Raw genomic sequence first — 18,303 nt, 5'->3', positions numbered from 1 at the left:
AACTTCATGGATGATTCCTGCGTTAACGGGTTAGTTACTTATATTTCATGAATCAGAGAAGGGATTTTAGTGGACGTGGTCCTATCAACGTGTTTAGAGATGCTCGTTCTCACCACAGTTAAAACCTCACAAATCTTACAAGCACTTAACAGCAAAGTCAAATTATTCAGCATTTCCTTGAATTTGCCTCCAAAGTGGTCTTTTGAAATGTTAGTCATTTGGAAATTGTAATGATTTAAGGAAAAGAAAGAAAAAAAAAAAAAACATTTCTACATTAGAAGGTTGGAGCAGACAGAGACATCTGGCTGCCTACAATGAGCTGAAATACGGTTATTTGTTTGGCCTTAAAAACATAATGTTGGATCTAAATTGCGTATAGATCTTGGATTGTTGAAACTGTTCAATTCAACTAATTTTAGTTCTGGGGCCGCCTACGGACCAGGTTCATCTCAAGTGGGCCCCAGCTGTGCGGGGGTTGATCCTCCTCAGAGCTTTGTTCACCTGGGCTGATGAGACGACTGGTTGGGGGAGGGGAGGGTGCTAAGTGGCCCAGGTGTCTGTGAGCCTCCTCTTTGTAATGGGGGTGGGGGTCTCAAAACAGGTGTGGAATGGAATTTAGATTAATATAACTAGACTATAACTGAAAAAGTCCTGATGAATATATTTTGACTAAATGAAATAAAAATATGTTGGTAAAATTAACACTGGGTCACATACAGTATAAAACATTTCATCTTCATTCAAAAGAGGATATATCAACCAAGTATTAAAAAAAATAATGAAAAATGAACAATTGGTTTATTTTGACTTTGACAACCAAACACATCACTGACATTAACAGCTTTAAGACCTTTACATACAATAATCACAAACAAAAGACATGCAACAGTACAGAGAACATCAGAAATAATACTTTACAAGGGAAATACCAAACCTAAGAGATCATTACATCACCTACAGCTAACAAAGATTTCTATGTTCCTACATTGGACATTTTGGATATAGAACTCTATATTGATGTGTCAGTAGTGCGGGCGCTACAATACTTTTAACCATTATCAATAAACTGCTTTTAAATCTAAATCTAAAAGTGGTTTTTAACTTTCTGCTTTCTACTAGCATTGCTCACATGCATTTTTTAATATTACATACCTGATCTAGGCTCCAAATAACCAATGATTGACTTTTGTACCATGCCAAGTCACAAATACTTCATTTTTAAACTATTGTGATTACATTTGTGCATTTTATCTGCTTTATTAAAACATTTTATGTTGTTTCTATGGACCTTGTAATTTTGAAATATTTATTTTCCAAGTCATGTCAGGAATGCATTGGTTAAAGAAATGTGTGGAAGAGTGAACAATTCAAACTTTCTGCATTAAATGTTGTACATAAGCACACTGTGGTCAGAATGACGGCAGTACTTCCTTAATAGTGTGACATTATTGGAAAATGTTGTACTTATCTAATAATAATTAAAAAAAACACCCTCTAAAACGACTGTGTTGGGTGAGACTCAGTCCTCCACTTTATGAGCGGGCCGACAGAAAGTCCAGTGATGCTCCACCGTGTTCTCGTTGGCACGCTCACTCATGTGATGTACACGTGTGTTCCGGATGGTGAAGCCCTGTTTCATGATGTAGTCCATGAGGAGAACCCTGAGGGAAACCTCTTGATGATAGTCACATGGTCCAAATGTGAAGGACACCTGGCAGTCCCTGGTGTCCATCATGTGTTTGTTCCACTTGGTGAAATTGTTGGAGATTCCTTCCAGCAGGGAGTGCACCTTTGTGGTGATGGTCAGCTGGGTGATTATCACAGCCACTGGGTTTGAGTACTTGGACAGTTTCCGGGTGCTCGAGAGTTCCACGACCTCCTCGAAGATGTCGGGAGGGTACAGCGGCTTGGGATCGCTAAGGCACTGGATCAAAGGTTCGATCTGATAGAAGTCGGCCTCTTTCCTCAGAAGGTCCGTCTCTGTGAAGTCTACAGGAAGTGTGAGCTCAGAAGTTCGCAGGAAGTTCAAAATGTAGCGGAAAAGAGTTCCGTCGCGGTCGATGAAATAGTTCCCTTGGGAGTCTCGAGTTGTGGGGAAATCTCCTCTGAACATAGCGCCCAGCATGGAGTCTGGGTAGCGCTGCAGGGTGGATAAGCTGGTGGTGTACAGGTGGCCTCCCACATTCAAGGTAACTGGTGTAGTCATCTGAGGTACAGAGGTGAAATCAGAAGGTTAAAACTACCAGGTGTATGTGTTCCATAATTTAGAAGCAAACAGAAGGAAACATCTCTACACCAACACACGAGCACAACAGTGTGTCCTCTCATTTAGGATTCAGACTAGAGGTCGACCGATATATCGAGCCAATATATGGCCTTTTTTCCAGATCGGCCTTACTTTTTTTTTTTGTTGACCATCACCAGCCCTCCCTAAGGAAGGGTAAGGAACACTTTATTATAGGAAGGATATAATTTTGACAGGGCAGTGTTACACCTAGGTGAGGGGGAAGGGAACAGGGAGGAGAGACTCAAGGTAGAAAATGGAAAGGATGGGGAAGAGTTGATCATTTTAAAGTGAAAGTGAGATGTGATGTTGTAGTTGTGCATATGGTGACAAGTGTGAAGCTTAGGTATAGCTTGGCTGTGTACAGAGGGAAGGAGTGAGTGGTTATACCTAAAACAGGTATTTAGTTTAAACCGACTACTTGCACATTGTATATTGTCATGCTTTACTGCTACTCACCCGTCCTGCACTTTTTGTTTTACTTGGTTGTGTACGGGTATATTTAAAGTTCAATAAATGTTAAGAGTTCTATTGGTGTATTGAATTCAATATCTAATATGGATGTAACAATTAATCGTAAGGCAGTTAAAAATCGATTCATAAGTGTCACGATTCACATCGATACTGTGAAAACTGAATCGCAGTACTTTTTTTAAACAGCAGAGGGCGCTATCCAGAAGTGTTGGCAGCGGGCGGAATCTGCTAATACTTTCTTTCTGGCCGCCTTCTACTTTTAAACATGTTCATAAATGATTCCTTACCCCTTTAGCACCAAAAAATATCTGTAATATTATGTGAATATCTGTAAAAGTCATGTTTTTCTATTAGCTCTGTCTGCTAGCATAGCATCTCTTCTTCACTGCAAGATATCTGCATGCCAACCGACCACTGGGTTACCAGCGCCCTCTGCTGGTCTAAACAAATATCTGACCTAAATACAGTGAATGTTTTTTTTTCTTTTTAAGTCCATTTGTTAAGGCACAGAATACATTTTCAGTTGCACTTTTAAAGAGAATTATTAGGCAGTTTTGCATTGTTTACTATAGAACCAGAATTAAAATGAATAGGCTTCTTCTTCATTTGTATTATTCCTTTATTTATTTCATTTAAGATTTATTTTTAGTTAAATTGCATTGTTTTGAATAGTTTATCAAGGGATTCTTTTGACAATGAAAAACAAAAGGAAAACAGTATAGTTTTTTCCCCCCAAAAAATAAAGAAATATTTTTCAGTCATTTTTCTACAGTCCCATTTTTTAAAATAAATCATATCGGGAGTTGAGTGAATCGTTACATCCCTAATATCTAATATATACATTTATATCATGAGTGTTTCAAATGTATTTAATAATAAATGTGATTAAAAAAAAAAAAGTATATCGGCCTCATATCGGCTGATTTTTTTTTTTTTTTTTAAATCGGTATTGGCATTTGCCTTTGAAAATCCCATATTGGTCGACCTCTAATTGAGACACTCCCCGACTTAGTAACATCCTGGTTATTAACAAACACACAAATAGTGCTGGCAAACACACTCTTTAGAGTTTCAGCTTCCTTAGAGCAGAGGTGCTCTAACTGCGGTCCATGAACTGCAGCTTGGGGGTTTGTGAAATAATCAATTTGAAAACAAAACCTACAATTTGTTAGATTAAACATATTCTTTGTTATATACAATACTAGTACATGACTTTTTAAGTTTATTTCTACTACAAAGGTCTTAAATATTTAAGTTAAAACGTTCAAAGAGTTCTCAGACAAAAATTAACATTTCTCTCTTGTTTAAACACTCTCAAAGTTCAAACCTCCGTAGATTTTAAAACATAAACCTGTTTTCAAACATACAGCACTTCAGAGTCACACTGCTAGCGATCAGACATTGATGCCGAACGCATTCAGAGTCTTTGTTGACGATGACGTCACGTCCACATGGACACCGGTGTGTTCACCCATTCAACCATGGAGTAGAAGCTGTGTGTGACCGCCTGGAGCTGTATGACACGGCCTTTATAACCGGGACCGGACTAGGAAAGATTTGGCAAGGAGGAGAATCAGGGAGGAAGTGGTAGTAGCAGGTAAAAGTTCTCTCTGTAGCATTAGCCGCTAATCATACCGGCTTTTTTCACTGGTGGTTTATGTTTAAGAGAGGAGAAAAATGAGTGCAGCTTCTCACTTCAGCAGGCTGTGAAACTCACCGAGTTGGATGTGTCGCTGGTTGGTAAACGCAGCATTAGCCAATCAGGACGCAGAACAATGCGCATTCCTACGCTGTAAAAAATGCATCTAAAATTGCACTGTAAAAAAAAAAAAAAAGCGAAACACAGAGGCCGCGAAAGGTGTAGCGCGATATAGCGAGGGACTACTGTACATTCATTTATTTTTGGCAGCCGAAAACACCTGACCGACACAGGATGTTGTGATGACGCGATGATGTCAGTGCTAAACAAATATTTTCCTCTTTTTTTTTAATTTATTCTTTGAAGCAATAATATTAATTCATGCAAATGCAATGCTTTCTTTTTGTATTTCTTTAAATTTTGTGTTTATTTCGAACTCTCTTTTGCACGTGAAACCATTTTTTTTTTATTATTTAACCATAATAAATATTGTTATTGTTTTCCAATTAATGTTGGTAATATATCAAAGAGAGCTGAAATGGCCCTCATTTCACTCATATTTCCAAGTAGTTCTTACCCTATGGCCCCAATCTCCATTATCCATTTGAAGAGGAAAATCCACTTGGTCAGAGCCAAATAGAAATGCGATGAAGGTGGGCTCACTACAGCACCTACAAAAAAAATAAAATAAAGAAAATCACTTACACAGTTTTAGTTACAGTTTAATGCACCGCACTATGAATTATATACATTCCGATTTAAGCATTTCACCGTCTTTTTCACAAAATTAAATGGAAGTCGCAACATAGCATGGTATATACAGAACCCTAATATGCAGGTTTTGTATCACATTTACGTGATAATTTTCCCCTTAAACAGGTGGGAAAACAGACGCAAATTGTCAAATCCCACATCAAATTTCATTGCGAAATCTTTCAATATGACAATATTCCATCCATCCATCCATCTTCTCTCGCTTAGCCGTTTCCGGGTCGCGGGGGCAGCATCCTCAGTAGGGAGGCCCAGACTTCCCTCTCCCCGGCCACTTCCTCCAGCTCTTCCGGGGGGACCCCGAGACGTTCCCAGGCCAGCCGAGAGACATAGTCTCTCCAGCGTGTCCTGGGTCTTCCCCGGGGCCTCCTTCCGGAGGGGCGTGCCCTAAACGCCTCACTAGGGAGGCGTTCAGGGGGCATCCTAATTAGGTGCCCGAGCCACCTCATCTGGCTCTTCTCGATGCGGAGGAGCAGCGACTCTACTTTGAGCCCCTCCCGAATGACTGAGCTTCTCACCCTATCTCTAAGGGAGAGCCCAGCCACCCTACGGAGGAAACTCATTTCGGCCGCTTGTACCAGTGATCTTGTTCTTTCGGTCATGACCCAAAGTTCATGACCATAGGTGAGGGTTGGAACGTAGACCGACCTGTAAATAGAGAGCTTCGCTTTTTGGCTCAGCTCCCTCTTTACAATGACGGACTGGTGCAGACTCCGCATCACTGCAGACGCCGCACCAATCCGCCTGTCGATCTCTCGCTCCAATGACAATATTTTTCACTGTAAAACAGGTGACCTAATCACTAGCAACTGTAGCAAAATCAGAAAGGGGGTAAAATCTGTCTGATTGAGGGCAACTTCTTACACTACATAATCTCGCTTGATTCAGTGCATGCTTTCGGTGCACTTCTGCAGAAAAAAAATTAAAAAAATTAATAAGTTCCAGAAGTTTATGTCGGGAGATTTGTACTGTAGAAGAACCAAGTGATTGCAGAGGAACTTTCAGACATCAAATCTAGTTGTTGTTGTATTTTGACCTAATTTCTTCCTGATGAGAGAAAACCAAAGATGACCAGATACATATGGTTACCTAACAGAACATGTGAGGACTAAATCAAAATGAAAATCTACCCTTTGATTCATTTAATACTATTATACTGTGATGAAAATAGTAAAAATCGCAAATCGACTCAAATTAAACTATCTTAAAATTACTATAAGCGATGAAATCAAAATGTACTGTTATTGCAGCTAGGGTAAGGAATCTCCTTGTTTCCACGTTAGTTTATGACAAATATTTGTCCGTTTTTGAAGGATTTGCTTTTGATTTTTTAACTAAATTAACTAAAATATTAATTCTGTACAGTGAATCAAATTTTATTTCTGGTAATGACAAAAAAATTGAATTGAAAAGTACACTTGTTCAGTTGAATTTGTTAAAAGTTAATTAAAGATGGCTAAAACTAGAATAGAGAAATAAAACCAAATATCAATGTTGAACAATCCATAATAGTAAAAGTAAAAGCTTGACAAGAAAAATTCAAACCAATCAACAACAAAAAAAAAAAAAGGAAGTCGGCCAGCAATCAGTGTGGAAACCAGTTAACCCACGACACCCATTAAGAGAAAAGCTACATCTGTAGCAACAATGCTGACGGTGAAACGTCGGGCTAGTCAAAATGTATTAGTTACTCAGATGTTAAACATAACCGTGATGCTGGAAAATAATGCTTTTATCACGTTTGTGATGTTTACCGTGCAGGTTTATTAGTTAAGTGAACAGCTAGCAAGCTAACGCGGCTATGGGTCTGCTAGCATTAGCGGTTCACACCAGCTTTGCCTCTGAGCCAACAGGAGTCAAAAAGTCTCACCTCACCAGTGCTGGTTTATCTATGGTTCTCTGAGGGTGGCGTTCAGCTCAACCGTGAGCAAATAGGCCGTTCGGTGCTCGGTTTCCGCTGGTCACAGCTGGAAGTGTGCACTGCTGATCCAGACTGCAGCTACACACGCAGGGGGCGGGGACAGAGGATGCAGTCACGTGCTGCTCTGAGCATAATAACCATAGATATTATAAACATAGACGCCTCATAGACTGACGCGCCGTCGCCATCTTGGATAGGTCTCTAATACATTTATTTTTAAATGTATTAAATAAATAATCTTCTAAATGAGGAAGATGTATCCCCAACAATAATCATCATAACTCCCCAAAATTTTACCCGATTTTCACACGGTTTAGTTTGTTACAAACGGCAGAGATTTAGTTATGGTACAGGACGCTGTCAACATTGAAAAATACGTGTTTTCATGCTAAAAGACTTTGTATTATGCTCTAACAAAGACATGTAGTAGGCTATGGCATATTGGTAAATGTATAAATTAATTAATTTGATATTCCATTAAAGAAACAAGTTTGACTGTTCATTTGTCTTATTATTACACACACACACACACACACACACACACACACACACACACACACACACACACACACACACACACGCACATCTATAATATATAAATATGATGTTAAATTATATAATATAAAAAAAATACATTATATAAAACAAAACAATCCACCCACTGGAGACCCAGGTAGTTGGTGTATTCATTGACCAGGGGTGGAAGCGAGGGGACTGCCTGCGTCAATACTGCTGCTCTCATCGGCTTTTAAAAGTGCTTGCAGAAGAACATTACAAATGCTGTTAGTTTGGAAATATCAACAGAGTGAACTAGCTTGTTTACGTTCATATCCCTCTTGACCTATGACCTATTTCCCCCCATAATTGTTACTAAATAAAACCTGAAAAACATTAAAAATCTGTGACTTAAGCTATCTTTGACAAGTATTTCAAACAATAAATTTGAATAGCAAACGGACTCTGATGGAATTTTACAGATTTGTTTGGAAACAGAAGCTTTGTTTACATTTAAAACTGCATTGAACACATATACTGTATCAATCGCGAGAGTCTGCCTAGAAGTTTTTAGTAGAGCTGCTTCATTCTTTCATCTCCTGTCATTCTACAGCACAGACAAACAAACTCTCCAAAACTACAGAACTGCTTGAAGCCATTATTGTTTTCCAGAAGGAATATGGACTCAGGCGCTCCTCCTCAACAGTCTCTCCAAGACAACATCGAGAAGAAAAAACATTCCCAGCCAAACTGTGGAGCATGGTGAACGATCCAGCCAACGATTCTGTTTTCTGGGACAGCAAGGGTGAGGCAGTCATCATTAATCAGTGCCTCTTTAACAAGGAGGTCCTGTCCCAAGGGTGTGGTCTCCCAAACACCTTTCATTCCTTCCACCGCCAGCTCAACCTGTATGGCTTCAAGAAGGTTCATGGCAGTGGTTTTAAGAATGGACTTAAACACTTCCACAACCCCAACTTCAAAAGGAGACACCCTGAATTTGCTCACAAGCTGACGAGGAACATGGTGAAAAACAGGAACATGGCTGTGGCCGACCAGAAGACTCATCAGCTTCCTTTTTATCAGGCATTACAATGTTTGATCCAGTCTGGATTGGAGGAATCCATCAAGGTTCAATATTATAATATTAATAAATACTATTTGGCTGAAATAAACCTTTAAAATCTTAGGTGGAATATAAGTAGTACTTCTCCGGCCCTAAAAGTGAAGCCTCCCGCTTTGTAGACAAACTAACTGGGATCAGAAATGAAAGTGGTATACTCTTTGAATAAGCCTCTTAAATTGTAAATATATTTTGAGTGAACTCATCCTTTAGTAACTCTGTAAGTTGATCATTTAAACTGTAAGTTAAAGTGGCATTGTCCATTTGAAATTGAGGATACAGCCCTATTATCTTATTATTATTGTATTTTTATTTTATTTTGTTATTATTATTATTATTATTATTATTATTATTATTATTATTATTACTATTATTATTATTATCTTGTTATTTTATTTAGTTTGTACATATTAGTCTAACTACTCTTATATTTATGTTTATACTTCTTTTTTTATTTATTTTTCTTTATTCTAGTTGATTGTTATTATTTAATGTTACACTATCTGAGAGCACAGGTCACCAAGACAAAGTTGATTCTGATTCTGATTCTGATTCTGATCAGCGCTGCAGCAGCGAGAGGGCTGCAGTGTGCTGCCTTCGGCTCTGTATTTTTGTTTAATTTTTATTTTGTGCATTCGGCAGGGACTTTGTGCATCAATAAAACATCCCTTTACATGTAGCCTACCATTGTTAGTCAAAAAGCTATTTACCTCTACCAAGCAGATAATTATAGGGTGCCAAGTGTAAAAATGTAGTATAAAAGTTGTAGCTATCACATTTTCATTATTTATCTCACTTTTCTCATATTTGGCACATTTTCCTACATTTAACACAACATTTAACCACATATATAGAGGTTAAAAAAAAGCATTAAATCTAAATATTTTAATCTAAATCTACAGTAAATGGTATCAAGTTTTGTCTTTTTTGGGACATCTGGAATACGTCTGCTGAGCAGACCAACGTTGAAATGACGTGATGGCCTGAAGTTGAGACGATATCTCTGGTGCAGAATGAACATCCCCAAAAATATTATTGATATTGATATATGAAATATTATAGTTTTCTATATCGCCAAAATGGAAAACTCGATACATCTTGAATCTCGATATATCGCCCAGATCTAATTCCTAAATTATAAAACAGCCTAGATAAAAACATAAATGGGCATATGAAGCACATGTGTTTATTTAATATACTTACAGTTTATATATGAGTCAACACATTGCATATTTATGATTCATTTCACATTGCTTGTCTTTAAGTCAGACATTAACATTTTATTTTCATTACATATTTTTTTTTAATTTCTCATGCTCACTCGTGTAATTCTCTGGTATTCACTAATGACTTATTAGACACATTTGTTGCAGACTTTACATCCTTTAACACTTTTTGAAAGCAGTGTATATTTGTGGCGCTTGTGATTGGCTGATTTTTAACGGTGACTTACATCGTTCATTCCCCCGTGGAGACGCTAAAATCTCATTTATTAATCTTATAGGTGTAACTGTGTCACATCCTGCTGCTCTTTAGGAAGGTAAACTCTCTTTACACCACTTCTTTGTTTTTTCGCCGGAACGTCTTCATTCATTCATCTCTCTTCTGACTTCCGGGTTTGTTGCCGCTGTCGGCACTAATCTCGCGAGAACTGTCACTCAGGCCATTTCAGGTGGCAGTTCTCACGAGGCTAGTGACGGCGTTCAGTTTCGTACGGCATCTTTGAATTATTATTACATTAAAATACGGGATATTTAGGGGAAAATAATAATACGGGAAGATGGCGGAAAGAGGGGTAAAATACGGGAGTTTGGGATCCTTGACAGGTATGATCATTGTCCCTTCAAATAAAGACTACAAAAAAAAAAGAAGTAAATTTTAAGCGAACTCATCCTTTAGTAACTCCATACATTGAGCAATGAACCGGTAAGTGCAAGTGGCGCTGTCTATAATAAGTGCTGTAAATGAACCTCCGGCTCTGCAGACACATACTATTGGGGATGAAGGCTCCAGTCACGTGCAGCATAATAGACCAAAATATAAAATTATTTATTTATTCATTTGAAAGGCTTTACAAGGGCTTACAGTGGCCGATCACCAGAAGATTCATGAGCTTCCACACGAAAATGAGGAGTTTCTTGAGGGTTGTAAAGGCAGTGCATCCCCAGTTCCTCTGAAGAACACTATGAGTGTGGATCACAGTGCAGTTCTGCCTCCCCACAGCTTTCAACCCAGCGAAGAGACACCAGTGTACTGGCGACCATGGTTCTAGAGGGGGTTGTCTTCTAAGCAAGAGGCAGTGTTGGGAGGGTTTCTTAAAAAAAAGTAATCCGGTACAATTACAAGTTACCTGTTACTTCAATACCAAATATGCAAATAAAGACATAAAATCACCTTTCACAGTCACACTGCATTAAAGGAAATGTTTTAGTTTAACACAGACTGGGAGAACACGCAGCAGGCCTCGAAACTGCGACCAAAGTGGTCGCATATGCGACTATATTTTCAGTGTGTGCGAGTGAAAATTTCATCCGGTCAGAGGAAACTTCCTCATCCTCTGAGTCTTCCTCCTGTGAATCAGGGTCCGACATGGACACGTGTCCCCAAACACACAGCTGCTGCGTCACCAACACTGGGGAGTGACACGTTCCATGCACGGACACTGGGACACTGGGACATGAGTTCGGGCACGCGGAGCAACAGAGCACATGGGGGGCGAGACGAGTGGACGTGGGGCGGGGAGGGGACAGAACTGATGGACTATGATGCCAGACCAGATCTTCAGCTGTGGTTCTCTCAGAGCTGGGATCTGCAACCTGCAGCCCTGGAGGTCTCTTTCAGAATCAGTATACTGATCCGGATCTCCTCCAAAATGTAATGTAATCTTCCATGGCTTCAGGTTAATCTTTAGTTAATGAACTAAGTACTTTTAATCTAATCTTGCTGACAGACAAACAGGCAAATGAAGAAACACCAGTGAAAATATGACCTCTTTGGTGAGCTAAAAATAGCCAAAAAATACATTTGAAACTAAAAAACCTGCAATACACTAGGAAAACAGGAAAAAGGCTCATTCTCATAGTTCATATATGTTCTGTTATTGGTATACAGAGAAGTTTTGTTTGGTTTTTTGAAAAATACTAACTGCAGTGATCTGTTCTCCACAAACTAGACATGTGACTTTACCTTCAACTCGAATAAATCATATTTTTAAAGTCCATGTCTTGTTAAGAACTCTACTTCTAGAACATTGATGATAGAGGCATATACATTTTTGGAGGTCCCAACAATCAGCCTGGTCAGCTAACACAACAACAACAAGAAAATGAACCCTGTAAACCTAGCTTCAAAATAAAAGCGCGTCAGTATGTAACAATATACTAGCTTTAATTCATTTTTTTTTATTTGTTATTGACCTTGAAGTCCAACTCGCTGCCATACAGAACAGTGACTTCACAAACAAAAGATCAACACACAAGTTGGCCACTTGTCTGAGGAACACATTAAGCTTCAGAGCAAAACACAAAGATTCTCAAAGACTTTCTGTTCACGAGGATTTTTTTACTCCACGCTGGTTCCTCTGCTGTGAGATAATGAAATCCAAGATGAGTTTGGCTGTGCGACAAGGCCTCTCCATCACCACAGAGTGGCCACAGTTCTCCAGCAGATCCACTCTGCACTGAGGCAACATCTCAGCGATCACTGAGGCTCCAGACACATCCACCACCTACAGGAACAGGGACACAGCGATATTTACAGAGATAGGAAACTGACATTGAGGGCTTTCAGAAAAGAGTCAGTGACAATTCAAATCATGGTTGGTCTAAAAAGGAAAAATAATTCAACTGATTGCAATTGCAATATGGATCCATGCAGGCTTTAGGGAGTTATTACCTGGTCTTTTTTGCCCCATATCACTTGCAACGGTGCTTTAATCAGCGGTAGGTGCTCTTGTAAAGCATATCTTGATTCCTCTTCAATGATTTCCATAAACACTAAAAGAAATAAAGCAGATCGATGAAATAAACCTTAAGTGCTTCACGTTTTGATGCGGATGATGTTAAAAATCTCAGCATTCACTTAAAAGAGGGGTACTCAACCCACTGGAACGGGGTCACCAGATGCCTTTAAGAAACTAAGAATATTTTTTTGACAATATGAGCCCATTTTGCTCATTTTTACCTTTTTTCTGCAACTACACCAAACCTTGCCAATTTTTACAAACTATTTTCATCACTTTTTCTTTTTCATCACCATATTTTTGCTCCTTGTAATGCATTTTTGCTACATTACGCACATTTCTGCCACTTCTCCATCAAACTAAATGGCTTTTGTCCTCTTTTCACCATATTTCATGCTTATTTTAGCCAATTTAACCACATTTATGATTAGCCATGCTCTTTATCAGCCAGTTTAAACTAATTGTTCTTACTTTTTAAGTTACATACATTATTACATTACATATATATATACTGTACATATATATATATATATATATATATATACACATTACATTATTTTGCTGAATTTATAGATGGGCCCCCCTAAAAAAAGATAATCCCCCTTATATATGTCCCTGTCTCAACATGACTGCTCTTAAATATTCACGTCTGTGTTCAACCACCACCAGGTGCACCTTTATTTTGGGGGTCACAGGATAAAAAAGGTTGAGAACCACTGACTTAAAAAACAAAATCAGTTACCCTCTTGATAAAATGTGTTGTGGGGCTGTCTGACATCCACCAATCCTTGTAGAATCTAAATTATGACAGTGACAGAAAGTGTTTAATGGTCCTTAAAGTGAACAAATCCATTTTCTTCAGCATTTTAGAACCGCTTCGTGTGTCTCTGACCTGCTGAGGGATTTTAAAGCGAACGTGGGAGCACAGCCTGAACAAGTCCTCCATCTCCTCCGTATTGGTTGGGATCAGTGGGATGTTCAGGGTGTAGTTGCTGTGCCGTAAGTCCTGCAGGTGATTGTCAAACTTCGTTTCACAGGGATGTCTGATACCTGCAGGGCACAGTCAGTACTGTGGTTACAAACTGAGGAGGCACCACACAGAGTTTAGAATGACATCATAGATAAGAGTAAAAGAAAGTGATGTGTAAATATGTATGTTAATGCCAGGATTCTTCATAATCAAACTTATGATGAACAAGAGCACTCAGAGAGTGCAAACCTCCATCAAGTGCAAGATATCCTCTTTTCCAGATATCTAAAGTTATCTGCAATTTAATAAAATTCACCAATGATGAGCGATATGGATTTTCTTTATTTTCCAAACTGTTTCAGAATCACTAAATGGTCATTCCATGTCATTTAAAGAAATTCAAGACACCTAATGCACTAATAAACTAAAAAAAAAACAAAAAATTATTATAAGACACAGAGGCAAGCTACAATGACCTGATGTAAAGGATTTTCAATATCCGCGAGTGGTGAAATGACCCAAAGTTGGGGTTCAAAATAAAAAAAACAAGAAGTTGCAGAAAGAAAAAATGTTTTATATCCCAAGAAAGAGTCATTTTTATGCTATAAATTAAAACAGAAATCAGATTTTTGTTTTCTTACATTCCCACATGCAGTTATGGGCCAATGAAAATAGTAAATTTATAGCAGATCTTTTTGTAAATTCTGAGAGAGTAGGTGGATCTATATTACCTTACAAATTTTACATTTCGATTACCTACCACATTATGTAGTTCCTAAGATATTGGAAGCTGAAAACTGAAGAAAAATAAGGACAAAAATCCACATATACCCCCCTCACTAAATTAGCCATATCTCAAAAAATTTTCCTCCAATCAAACAAAAAATGTACAGTATGCCTATTGAATAATCACGGAACAATTGGTTAACATTTCAGAATTTTTTTCAGATCAAAGTGCGTGGGCCATTTGTGAAATGACATGAAATCACCCTATATTGATCCAGATCGCCTTGAAAAATAATGGATTATTTCATGGTGTAAGGGCTGTCTTTGGTTAAAATTTTGTTCAGATCATTTAAGTATTTTTGATACTATCCGGTCAACAGACAAAATAATAAATAAATGCTGGTTAAAATATGACTTCCTTGCAAAAGGAAATAAACACATTTTACACACGAACATGAAATAGCTGACTGTGCAAACAGCCTTATTACCCCATGATATTAATGAATATATATATTAGGGATGTAACGATTAATCGGAAGGCAGTTATCGATTTTCTGAAAATTGAATCGCAGTACTTTTTTAACCAGCAGAGGGCGCTATCCACGAGTGTAGGCGGCGGGCGGAGTCTGCTAATACTTTCTTTCTGGCTGCCTTCTACTCTTAAATATGTTAATAAATGATTAATTGCCCCTTTAGCACCGAAAGAATATCTGTAATATTACTTGAATATCTGTAAGTCACGTTTTTCTATTAGCTCTGTCTGCTAGCATAGCTTCTCTTCTTCACTGCAAAATATCTGCATGCCAACCGACCACTGTGTCCAATTGTTAAGGCACAAAATACATTTTCAGTTGCACTTTTAAAAAGAAAAATAACTATTATGCAGTTTTGCATTGTTTATTATAGAACCAGAATTTAAATTAATAGGCTTCATTTTCATTTGTATTATTCCTTTATTTATTTAATTCAAGATTTATTTTTAGTTTAATTGCATTGTTTTGAATAGTTTATCAAGGAATTCTTTTGACAATGAAAAATAAAAGGAAAATAGTACCGTATTTTTTCTACAGTCCTATTTTGTAAAATAAATCGTGAGAGAATCGTATCGTGAACCCAGTATCGTGAATCGAATCGTATCAGGAGTTGAGTGAATCTTTACATCCCTAATATATATACATATAAACATAGACCACCAGTGACTGTCTGACCGTCAGGACAGATGAGAGTCAAGCTGCAAATCTCGAAGGGAAAACAAGCTGCATAAACACCAGCTACGTTTCCTCCCATCGCAGTTCCAACCATATGAAAGGATTTCCGGTTCAAACGAATAGCTTCCACGAACTGGGAAAAATAAAAGGAAAATTATTATTTTTTTTGAAAAAAAAAAAAAAAAAAAGTTAGATTTTGCACCTTAATTAATCATTTGAAACATGTCGATCCTGAGCTACCTGATGGATCCTCTTGGCCTGCCCCTGAATGGAGTAATCCTCTGTGTTGGTGCGTGTTGTCCCCTCATGACCAGGCATGTCCACGCACACGATGTGCAAATGTTTGGGAAGATACTAAACCAACAGAGAGAGCTTCTTCTTTAGGATGGATGTTACATTTTGTTTTTTAATTGCTATACTTGGGCAGTGGTGGCTCATAATCAGAGAATCACCTGTTTGAACCCGACATGGGCCATCACTTTGGGACTGCTCGTGTTGTAAATACAATTGTTGTATTTATTCTATTTTTATTTTTCAAGTATGGCAAAAACAAATTCAACAAAGCTGGATGTTTCATCATTCTGAAAATATTTTTCCACACACAGATAATCTGGTTTTATGTTGCCTGTTTGTTGCCATATTGTTTTATATCCAATGCCTGACTGCACACTACACCTACTTCATAATAAAGCTCAACTCTGTCAGTGAATTTTAAACAGATACAGCACATGTGTCAAACTCATGGCCCGGGTGCCAAATTCGGCCTTTTGCAGCATCCAATTTGGCCCCTCAGGAGAAAGTAGAAATGAATGAAACTCAACAATATTTGCAGGGCTCACAGTTTTCCCAGTGCTTATATTATATGATTGCAGTCATTTTTATTGTGTTTTTAAACTGTTGAAAAAACTCAAAATTCTTACAAAATTATGAAATTTTCCTCAAATTATTATAGAATATTTCCCATAATTAAATAGAAATCTGTCTCAAAACCTTGGAAATTTCAAATTTAGACCCTGTTGGGACTAATATCTGTCATTTATTGCTGGGATATTGTCGGTTTCTTTCATATTTTATATTTTATGTATATGTAGAAGTGCAAACTAGCTAGGACACAATGTCGAAAGTACTTGTTTTCCTTCATGAAATCTGTGGCCCACTTGAGATGAAACTGCTCCGTATTTGGCCCCCGAACTAAAATGAATTTGACACCCCTGAGATGCAGTACTTGTCCATGGCCCTTTTTAAGTCTTGTTTGCTATGTTTTGTGTCACCACCTACTTTGACAACAGTGAGCCACATGTCTTTGTGTGCAGAGAAGCCGTGCAGCATTAGGATTGAAGGCCTCATCCCAGGTTTTCCTCTGCAGGAGTAACAGAAGCGATAACCTCCACAGTCTGCATAGCGAACCTGCAGACCCAGAGTCCTCCTCCAGTACCTGGACACCGGCAGCACACATTTGGTTCATATTATAGCAATACAAGCCTTTAAGGCAGAGAAGGGTAACTTTTACCGCTGTGGGGCCACAAATCTGTGATTGTATCTTATCCATGGGCCACATTGTTAACATTCGTGTCAGCATTTGGAATAATGACAATCTGAGCCGTAACACAGGAAAGAACAAAGGCTTTGTGAGTTTTTGTTGTTGTTTTGTTTTATTTTGTTTGTTTTTGGAGTCATTTTGTGTATTTTTGTTGTCCTTTTGTATATTTTTGCTGTTTTTGTGTATTTTTGTTGTTGTTTTGTATATTAGCTAGTTTATTTTCTGTGTATTTGTCGTCATTTTGTGTAGTTTTGCAGTTTCCTGTGCTTTTTTCTGTCATATTCTCTGTGTATTTTGTTGTTTTACATGTTTTGGGGGGTCATTTTTGTAATTCCTTTCCTTTTTTGTGAATCTTTGTTGTTTTGTCTATTTTTGTTGTTTTATATACTATTAACTACTTATTTTTTGTATACTTGTCATAATTTTGTGTATTTTTGCAGTTTCTTGTGTATTTTTCTGTCATATCGTCTGTGTATTTTGTTGTTTTGCATGTTTTTGGAGTCATTTTTGTTTATTTTTGCATTTTTTTTTTGCGAAATTTTGTTGTTTTGTACATTTTCTAGATCTGACTGAATTCCATTTTGTTTGTTTTTAAGGATTACATTTAGTGTATTTTTGCAATATATTTGTATTTTTCTGTCGTTCTGTGCATTTACTTTGGGAGCCGCACAAAGTTCAACCGTTTGCCTATCCCAATCAATCTAAAGAAATGAATGTGTTTGAAATTAGTAGCATTGCACCACAAATATATGACATGAGACATAAAACACAAAACCTCACCAGTAATAAACGTTAATGAGTGCTGAAGGCCAGAAGAAGAAAGAAGCCAGGAAAGCGAGGATGGGAATAGCCAGTGTTCCCCCAGCAATGATAAACAGGTTCACCACATCTAGATCAGCAGCCATGACTCGACTACAAACACAAAAACAAACACAATGTTAAGCATTCTTTTTCACCAACCCACACTATATACTGTATACTATGATTTATTTTTTAGATCACACATCTACGTTAAAAACAACAAAAGCTTTACCTTCTGCTTTGAATAGGAAAACCTTTACATCGATGGATAAACAGAGACATAAATGATAAATATAATCAAGAACTTACTTCTCAGGTTACTTTTGCTTCCTTGTTCATCAAACGTCCGCACATGCATGACACATTCTTTTTAACACTAATTATTACTACTTA

At 37.8% G+C, this 18,303-nt stretch overlaps 2 protein-coding genes across 3 annotated transcripts; both read right to left on the bottom strand.

Moving 5' to 3' along the window:
• Positions 1-779: 779 nt before the first annotated feature.
• On the bottom strand, positions 780-7,176 carry kctd6b (potassium channel tetramerization domain containing 6b). 2 transcript variants are annotated; one of them, XM_028453306.1, is made up of 3 exons: positions 7,039-7,176; positions 4,975-5,068; positions 780-2,206 (listed from the first exon to the last, which is right to left on the bottom strand). In XM_028453306.1, exons 2-3 carry the CDS (start codon positions 4,999-5,001, stop codon positions 1,520-1,522), a joined length of 714 nt encoding a protein of 237 aa, XP_028309107.1. In that variant the 5' UTR covers positions 5,002-5,068; positions 7,039-7,176; the 3' UTR covers positions 780-1,519. The 2 variants fall into 2 exon arrangements, with proteins under 2 accessions (XP_028309107.1, XP_028309108.1); XM_028453307.1 differs by having other exon boundaries at positions 7,044-7,176.
• A 5,075-nt stretch (positions 7,177-12,251) lies between these two features.
• On the bottom strand, positions 12,252-18,014 carry abhd6b (abhydrolase domain containing 6, acylglycerol lipase b). Its single transcript, XM_028453549.1, has 8 exons — positions 17,890-18,014; positions 16,848-17,004; positions 15,810-15,923; positions 15,570-15,702; positions 13,558-13,715; positions 13,408-13,462; positions 12,599-12,699; positions 12,252-12,431 (listed from the first exon to the last, which is right to left on the bottom strand). Exons 1-8 carry the CDS (start codon positions 18,012-18,014, stop codon positions 12,252-12,254), a joined length of 1,023 nt encoding a protein of 340 aa, XP_028309350.1.
• Positions 18,015-18,303: the final 289 nt, after the last annotated feature.

The sequence above is a fragment of the Gouania willdenowi genome, chromosome 7 (genome assembly GCF_900634775.1).
Source record: "Gouania willdenowi chromosome 7, fGouWil2.1, whole genome shotgun sequence".
In the NCBI taxonomy this organism is placed as follows: Eukaryota; Metazoa; Chordata; class Actinopteri; order Blenniiformes; family Gobiesocidae; genus Gouania; species Gouania willdenowi.
The sequence above is the reverse complement of the archived record's forward strand: the minus strand, read 5'-3'. Positions and strand labels throughout refer to the sequence as shown.